We start from the raw sequence: 9,592 nt of genomic DNA, 5'->3' as shown, positions 1-9,592 counted from the left end.
CGAGACTAATAGGAGCCATCACTCGGTGTGACGGTAAAAGGCTCGGGTAGCCAACGAAAGAGTGAGGGTTCGAGTCCTGAGAGTGGCCACTTTGTGCATAAGCCAAAAGTTATGACCGTTTCTAGCCCACCCGTCCCGAGACCCTGCTTAGGCGAGACCAGCACTGACCGGGACCAACACTGGGTTATGGTTATGGCCCTTATCTTGTCCAAACTAAGGCTGAGTTCAACCAGAGACCCTGCTTAGGCGGGACCAGCCCACCCCTCCCGAGACCCTGCTTAGGCAAGACCAGCACTGGGTTATGGTTATGGCCCTTATCTTGTCCAAACTAAGGCTGAGTTCAACCCGAGACCCTGCTTAGGCGGGACCAGCACTAAGTTATGGTTATGGCCCTTATCTTGTCCAAACTAAGGCTGGGTTCAATGTTTCTTGATAAATGCTCTTTTATTGAATTTTTTTTGATAAATTGCTTAATTTTTATTAGAGATTTTGATTGATATCTCCTAGGAAGGATTAATGCTATTAATCTCTTTTTTTCAAAATTATCTTATTTTCATGGTTCAAATTTAACTTTTTGGGGAAAGAAGCTAGCATTTTTTTGAAACGAAAGTTTTTTTTTTTTTTTTTTAATGTTATAATATGAAAATTTGTCAAGGATTTTTATTTACAAGGTCTATCTTATTTTCAGAAATTTTTTATTTACATTGATTTTACTTTGCTTTAATAAAATAAAATTTCTTAAAAATAATTGTTATTATTATATTCATGAGCTATTACAATAGAGCGTAAGTGTACAACTCCTCTTTAAAACCAATTAATTTGTTCATTATAATTATATAAAGTTATTAATTTATATTAAAATTGTTATGTTATCTATAAAATCCATTACTTTTTTATTTCATATAAATTGTATTTGTTATATAATATGAAAATTTGTCAAGGATTTTTATTTACAAGGTCTATCTTATTTTCAGATATTTTTTATTTAGATTGATTTTACTTTGCTTTAAATTTTTTGTTGTAAAATAAAATTTCTTAAAAATAATTGTTATTATTATATTCATGAGCTATTACCATAGAGCGTAAGTGTACACTTCCTCTTTAAAACCAATTAATTTGTTCATTATAATTATATAAAGTTATTAATTTATATTAAAATTGTTATGTTATCTATAAAATCCAGTACTTTTTTATTTAATATAAATTGTAGTTATTATATGATACATTTATTATAATAAAATGTGATATTGTTTTTGTAAAGAAAAGTACTAGTACTATCATGTAAAGTCTAATTGTATTTATTAGAATAAAATTTAAAGAACTTTAAACATTAATAATTATTTTTTAATTGCAATATCCATTCAAAAGAATGTAATAATTTTTTTACAACAAATATTATCTTGTAAAATTGAAGGATAGCAATCAATGCCATCTCTCATACATGTTCAACTCCTGGTTGCGTTAAGAAGCTGCTCCCTTAAAACTCTTAATATAAAGAAAAGTGACCCATAAAACAATGAGATGTTGTCGAAGGGCACTACACTATAAGTCAAATGATTGTAAGCACTTCCTTTATTCACTCCCTATAGTGTGCTAAGATTGTATAAAGACAAATTTTTAGGCAGCTAGATCTAAATGTTTAATAACTCAAAATCTTTTATTTGATATTAGCAAGGTTTTAAAACCCGAATCCGTGACCCGGATCGTCCATCTAAAAAATTGGGTCGGATCGACAGGTCGGTTATCCAGATCAGAGAATCTGTCAAATCCAGCCTTAAAATTTTTTCAAAAAATACTAAAATTTTTAATAATATTATGTGAGTTTTTTTAAAAAAAATAAGGGTAATGCATTATTAATATTCATTATCTTACAAAGATAAGTGAATATTGAGATGTCATTTCTTATTTGAATGTATGTTCATCACATTATCGTTATGTTTCCGCCCATTATTTATGGGGCTTTTCTCGTTCTCTCTCTAGAGATGACGATGGAGCATATTGGTTTTGAGGTGGGTCTAAGCTCTTTGCTCTTATGATCTCAATTTTTATGTATTTGATGTTGTTTGTGATGTGATAGAGAAAAATGAATATTTTGAGTTGGGTATTGGAATTTTGAAATAATAATAGGGTAGCAAAAACACTAGCCTCACAGGTCTTTATTCCCCGGGATTTTGAGCAAATTTTATTTTATAATTCTTTTATTTGTTTTTTTAACTTGAGAGAATTTGATCATTGGCAAACTATTGTCCCTAAATTATGTATACTTTTGGAATAAAAATTAAATCTGAACCAAATTTGGTGGGTTGAATGGGAACGCAATATGGCAATGCGTTGCCATAAAAATAGAACTATATCGGGCCACTAAGTCGTAATTTGTTGGCTTGAAATGTGTAAATGCTACTCTCTCTCTTTTTTTAAACTTTCATAGTTTTCTATTTTTTCTCAAAACAATTCATCAAAAAATAAAAAAAATAAAAATTCCTTCTCAAAACATGCATTGAAGTTATTTTGAAGCATGTGATTTGTATAAGGTGTCAACCTTAAACAATCCAATTAAGGCACACCTCCAAACCTCATCGAAAGATGTAGTTTTGGTATTGAAAAATTTCAATGATGACTTGAAAAATTACTTCACATCTAATTATGAAATTTAGAACTTAAAAAAGGTATAAATCAAGTAGATTTACAAATTCATGAAAATCTAGAGAATGGACGGTCTAAATAATTTATTACAAGATATACTATTTTTATACTTTAAAATCTTTTGTATTTTCACATCCATGCATATTGAGGTCGATATTAAAACAACCTTTTTTGATAGATTATTGAGCCGTGCCTTTTTTCTATAATTTAAGGTTGCATCATTATATACTTTTTTTCCTATTTTTAAAACCTTGATGTTATAATTTTCGATCTTGAAAAAATATTTTTAATGCTATTTTTAATACATGCATGGTTGTTTTTAAAACCTTGATGTTATTTTCAACAATTGAACAATTAATTTTTAGCCGTTAAAAAGATGGTTTGTCAAGAGTTAACAACCCCTCGAAATACAAAAGTTAATATTAGAATAAGTTGTGATGAGGGTATTTAATAAAAAATCATTATTTTTTGTTCATAAAAAATACTTTACTACGTATTTAATCATTAAGTAATGAAAAATTTGAAATTTTTATAAAAGTACAATTATATTTTGAAAGTTATTGTCTTGAAACTTTATTAGTAGAATAACTTTGTCTTTTAGTAAAAATTTCTAAGTTTATACCTTACAAAAATGACAAAAATAACCATTGTCTTTTAGTGATATTTACACAAAAACCATTACTTGATGAGCAAGATATCATAAAAAAAAGTAAAAAAATTTTTAACAAAAATTATATAGTTAGCAAATCCGCCCTTCACAACTCACTTTAGTATTAACTTTTGTAAGTTGAAGGGTAATAAAGTGTAGATTTTCCCTTAAAAAAATATATATAAAATGTTATTTTTCTATGCTATAAAGGCCAATTATTTCTTGAGCCATTTATATACACAAGGGTAATTTATATTTTGAGTAGGTCATTAATTATTCTAAGTTGTAAAGGCCAATTATTTCATGAGCCATTTATGTACACAAGGGTAATTTATATTTTGAGCAGGTCATTAATTACAGGGGTTTGCATGCTAAAACCCAAGGGGGCGTTTTAATCCACATCAAACATATGAAGATAAAGGTGGGATGTGTTGCTTGCCGCCTCTTTTGAAATTAAAATATTTTTGTAAAAAATAATCTAAGCAAAGTTGGCTCAAATTAAAAACCGGCTGGTTAATTAATTAAAATAATAAAATAGTTTAAAAGTGGGAATCGGTTCTTGCTTGTTATCAGATGAAATTGGTCAGTTTTGTCAGAGAATTGGGACGGACCGAGCTAAATTGATAAGTTCTGCAGGAGATGCCGTCAGATCCTGTATTATGGGATCTGGAACGATTAAGACGATTTTCGAATCTTGACCAGATGAGTGATTTGGTAATTCTTAGGTAGATTGCAAAATCTGGGATAAATAAGATCGCTCTTTTGCTTTTTCCTAAGTGCTCGATATATATGCTTTACTTGTATGGGATGGCTCTTCGGCAAAGTAATGTTTTTAATGACGCCAAAGACTTTGTGCTCTCGTGGACGCAAACTGTCTATTTACTCGCTCAAGCAAAAACCAAGTAAGGGGTATTTGTAGGATGCCAAATTTTGAGGACTTATCCTCTACTACCTGGAGGCCAACTCTAAAAAGGATAAAAGAAAAAGAATCAAATACGTCGCTCTACAAGCCTTAAAAATATAATGTCCTAAAACTGAATAAAAACCATCCAATTTTTGGACAACATGATCTAAGTGCTAAAAGGCACATTTATGGAAAAACATCATTTGATGATATTTAAATGGATCCCAAATTTTAAGACCCAATTCTTTTTAAAGTACATTTTTACTTGAGGGAGCAAATAAATAGTTGCTCCCGCGAGAGCACAACATAAGTTCTGTTTAACGAATATACTTCCCTTCTGTCTCGAGTGACATGGGATAGGATGCGCAACGTCTTAAATTCCTTACCCAATGTGTAATTGCGCTACAACTTTCTCGCAATAGGGACATATAAAAAAAAAAAAAAAAAAGAAAAAGAAAAAGAAAGAAAAGAGTGCATCACCTTTTTCAAAAGAAAAATTAAGGGAGGTGAAAGAGTGACTTGATACATTCATAATCACTACATTTCTCTTGTTGTAGTTATCTTTGAACATTTTGTCGTCATAATCGTAGGAGTTTTTTTTTTTAACTATTTGGACTCGGCTACATGAATCCTAATACATCATACTATTATATCATTTTTCTCTTATTGTTGTAGTTATCTTCAAACACTTCGTCGTCATTATCATTCTAATAGTTTTTTTCTAACTATTTGGACTCGGCTACACTAATCCTAACATATCATTCTACTCTATCAAAAGCGGTACCTTAAATTATCTTCAAACATTTTGAGTCTCTCCTCGCTAAATTTGCAAACCTATTGAGTATAACCTTCCAATTTTTTAACCCCCAACGAGACGTTTATGATCACCATAAAAACAGCAAAGCCACTTAGGGTAAATAATACACTTCACAAGACTCGATAAGAAATCAATTTCATTTTTCTTACTTGAGCACAAATATAGCTTATTCAGTCCGAATTTAATGAACCAGCCTGTCCACGACACATTGTAAGATATCTTGGTCAAAGGTAGGCCAAAAAAGACTGGATTTCCTTAATCTCCATCATAAATTTTAAGATGTTTTAGCCAAATACACAGCCATCATTCCCACTCCCGGGGTGGTATCGGATCGGACCCGACTCGAGACCGATTGGTAGACCCAATTCGGTTCCGCGCATGGGTTAAAAAATTGGACCCAGCGAATCGGGTCCCGAAACCCAGACCCAACCCGTTACCACCCCTACCCATTGGCTCCTCTTTGTCCCCTCAAATTATCCTCTTTTTGGGTGTGAACCAAAATCTTAAAATTTTAATTTTTTTTTTAAAAAAGAATCACTTCTTTATCAAAAAAGGTGCAGTTGGCATACGGATGCATCCGTAGCTGTAGAGGTAAGGTGCACCTTCAAATTTTATCATGGTATATAAGTTTGATGTAAAATGTTTATAGATTTATCTCAAAATCTATTTTTATATCTAATTATAAAATTTTAAACTTAAAAAATGGTTAAAATCAAGTAGATCTATAAACATATGAAAATCTTGAAAATGGACAGTACAGATAATATGTTGTAAAATGTTCTATTTATGAGATTTAAAATCTTTTTATATTTCATGGTCATACATCTCGATATCGAGATGATCAATCAAAAGGCTTTTCAATATTAAAACTATCATTTCCGATGGGTTTTTGAAATGCATCCGTAGCTGCAGAGGTAAAGTTGCAACCTTATATAAACTTTTTCCTTATAAAAAACAAAGAAGTATCAATTACGGGTTGAGCTAATATCTAAGAAAATCTATTCTTTTTTAGTATGTTACTTCAGTATAAGTTGAAATTTAAGAAAGGAACATCCTTAAAAAGTAACATCAAGTGAAAATCATCTTTTAAAACTCAAATGAATAGGCTGAAGCAGTCACCCACGCGTTCCTAGTAGAATCGTCGGTCCGCTAGGTCTACTTGGCCAAAATAGAAAGAAAAAAAACGCAAGATAATATAAATAAAATATATAAAGTTTAAATTGTTTAAGATAAATAACATTTTTTCTATTTGGCAGAGTCCTGAATTGGAATAAAATTGGACCAGCTACCTACCGGTTTTGGTTTGACTAAATGGTTCGACTTTAAACAATCCAATTAAAGGGCACTTTCAAATTTTAACATAACATGTAATTTTGGTGTAAAAAATTCTTAAGATTATCTGAAAATCTATTTTCATCTCTAATTATAAAAATTTAAACTACAAAAATAGTTAAAATTGAGTAGATTTATGTACATATAAAAATATTGAAAATTGGATAGTCTAGATAATCTGTTGTAAGATGCACTATTTTTGGGACTCAATATATTTTTTTTCCATATTCATACATCTTGACATCGAAATGATCAATTAGAAGGTTTTTCAATATGAAAACAATCTTTTCCGATGGACTTTTGAGGTGCTCTTTAATTCTACATTTTAAAGTTGCAACTTGATATAAATTTTTTCTTTTTATGAAATACTAGAAAATGGAAAAGAGTTCTGCGTGTGAGGTCGTCTTAGCCCAAAATGATGCTAAACCCCCTAAAAAAACATAGATTAAAATAAGTTTGAAAGGCTAGGAAGTGGGGAACGATCTTTGAATGATCAAAACGTAAATTTCAGCACAAAGTTAAACTTTGAACTCTACTCTTGATCTCAAGCGTCCAAGTAATTTCTGGACCGCGTACGTGTTGGAATAGGAGATTTAAGTTTTAAGTGATCTAAAATTTATTTTTCTTAATTTATTGTATATTAATTAAAACCCAAAATCACAACCCCCCTTTATATTCAGGGGCTTGGGAAGGATTGGAGGAAAAGTATCCACCCAACGGTCGCAACCTAGGACTGGATTAGCCCTGGCCCTGCCCAGCCCAGCCCAGCCCAGCCCAGCCGTGATCCCATAGGGCCGGCTTATGCCCGCCTGGCCCTTTTAGGGCTGGATTATGTCGGGAAAACAAATAATTTTTTTTTAAAAAAAAAAAATTAAAACGAGAGGCGAACCGAGCTGGCACTAGCCTAGCCTAATTCTTAAAAAAGTAGGGCCCGGGATGACCGAGCCAGGACTCGCGGCCCCTTTAACCGGTCTCCGCATCATTTCCCCCATAAAAAGCTATGCAACTGCTCATATTGACCTTCTCTTGACATATCGAACGTCTTACATCTTCCGGTCGTGCCACTTACGCCGTTGGTGTATGGTTTCACCGGGTTCTCTCTCTCCTCACCTTCTATTCAAAGTTTGAAACACTGAAACGCACACAAGCTCTCGCTCATTTTCTTACGTGGCTGGGCCACGGAAAAAGCCCCATGACGTGTTCTCTCTCTTGCAGCACAAGGTTGTTCCAGACAAATACATGCACCGCCATGACCTAGAAGCATACAACTCTCTCTCTCGCACTGTAACATGGATTGAATTTGTTTTTCCAGATACTCTCTCTCTCTCACTGCGTCCCCATTGGGATTCCCTCTCTCTCTTTATATATTTTTTTAGTAAATTGCATTGGCTTTCCGAATAGAGACAATTTGTATCTGTTCGTCTTTTCAATGCAATTTGTTCGTTGAGGTTGGTTAAGGACAGGGATATGTTGAAGGATCAGGTTGCTTTCCTATTGCAAAAGTACCTTGGCAATTATGTCAGGGGCCTTTCAAAGGAAGATCTTAAAATCAGCGTTTGGATGGGTACTAATTTCTCACCTCCTGGTTAATCTGTTGTACTTCAGTTTCTTGTCAAGTTTAACAAATTCCTGAGCTTCAATTGCTCATTTATAGAATCTCATGAAATGTGGATTTTCCTTTGGATTATAGGATTTTTGGTGCTTTACCAGAATTGTTTCGTATTCTGTTTAATTTCATATGATATCGAATTTTCTAGTGTTTTAATTGCGAGAATCTTTGTATACCAGCTTCTCTATGAAGTACGAACTATATAGCTTTTTTTTTTTTTTTTTTTGTTTTATACTACTTGTGATTGTTAAAGGTAGTTGTCAACCCTTGTAAGAGAACAGGAAATTGCATAATCCCTTTAGCTGTAAAAGTGTAAGTTATGAATCATCTCACTGATTAACCAGTTAGGATGGGTGAGCAAGCGGAATCGTGATAAAATTGCAGGTTATACTTGGTTTATGCTAGTTTCTCGCTATGAAGTGTTCCATGGATTTTGTAAATAGAACTTGCTATCTGGCTCTTCAAGTGCAATAATGTGTATGGCTTGGGGTCACTTGGTCTCTCCCTCGTATCAACCAGGTTGGTTTTCATGAACTATTATGTAATCGAATATGGATAATAGCCCAAGTCAAAGCTGAGAGGTGAAAAAATGAGCATATCTAGATAATGAAGAAAAAGGAGCTTCTCCAAACACACCAGTGAATCAAACTAAGACACCAGAGTGAATTAAACTAAAAAATTTAGTTGCCTCCCTCTATTCACATCTAAAGTGTAATACATGACATGATTCTTGTAGTGATGACAACTTAGGCTTGAACTTGTGGAGTTCTTATCAACTGAGGATTCCAGAATGTAGTGACTATTATTATTGACTTTATTTTTGTCAGAGGCTTTATCCAGTTGACAATACTAATCCAAACTTCATTATTTGACTTAGGAGAAAAGAATTTGATGACTGTGAAGACAAGAATAAGTTCTTTAGTTCTTATCAACCAAGTTCACTTGAATGTATTAACTATCATCTATTGACTTTATCTTTGTGTTTACCCAATCGACAATGATAACTCAATGTGCATTATTTGAAGAAAAAAAAAGTGGGGAGCTAAAATAGGATTGCCAGGAGATCTACTTCCTATCTGGAATAGCTCTTCAAACAATCTATTGTGCTCAGATGTCATTTCCAACCTCAAAAGATTAATAAATCAGAATTTGATGGAGAACAAATGCAACACCGAGCAAATTAAGCAATGGCAGTTGAGAAATATTTCGGAAGCAAGAAACAAATTTTATTGGCGATCATAAAAAGAGCATTAAAAAATACAAGATAATTTGTTGGCCTATTTATGGCTTCTCTTCTTCCAATTTTAGTTGCATCAGGGATGAAATTTCATTCAGATGAACAAGACGCTTTTCTTGATACTTAAGAGAGGAAGGAAACAATGATTAATCATGTCATGTGATTCAAGGACTCTGAGTCAATCACCCATTGAGGAGAGAGAGAAGCATTAAATAGTAACAGCTGAGTACATGAGGCTTGAATGTACTAGAATGGTTGTCAAAAATTCTCTTGAAGAGGGCCAAAGAAGCTATTGCACGTGTTTAGTTAGAATAAGAAGTATTCCTTCAATTTATGTCACAGCCGTTGTATGAGGAATGGAATCATCTGAAGTAGTTGTGGTGGTTGCATTTTTTGGGTTG

The 9,592-nt window shown here is 32.7% G+C and overlaps 1 protein-coding gene across 4 annotated transcripts in view; it reads left to right on the top strand.

The window, feature by feature from the left end:
* Positions 1 to 7,373: 7,373 nt before the first annotated feature.
* Positions 7,374 to 9,592, top strand: part of LOC18443778 (pleckstrin homology (PH) domain-containing protein) — a 58,734-nt gene continuing 56,515 nt past the window's right edge. For all 4 annotated transcript variants that reach the window (XR_016051428.1, XR_016051427.1, XM_020673277.2 and 1 more), the window contains exon 1: positions 7,374 to 7,909. Coding sequence is in view for 2 of the 4 variants with exons in the window: in XM_020673277.2 (XP_020528936.1) it covers positions 7,813 to 7,909 (97 nt within the window). In the remaining 2 variants the exon portion in view is untranslated. The remainder of the gene's footprint in view (positions 7,910 to 9,592) is intronic.

Source organism: Amborella trichopoda, chromosome 3 (assembly GCF_054954075.1).
Source record: "Amborella trichopoda isolate Santa Cruz 75 chromosome 3, AtrichopodaSantaCruz75HAP2 v2.0, whole genome shotgun sequence".
Lineage (NCBI taxonomy): Eukaryota > Viridiplantae > Streptophyta > Magnoliopsida > Amborellales > Amborellaceae > Amborella > Amborella trichopoda.
This window is presented reverse-complemented; position numbering and strand designations above follow the sequence as displayed.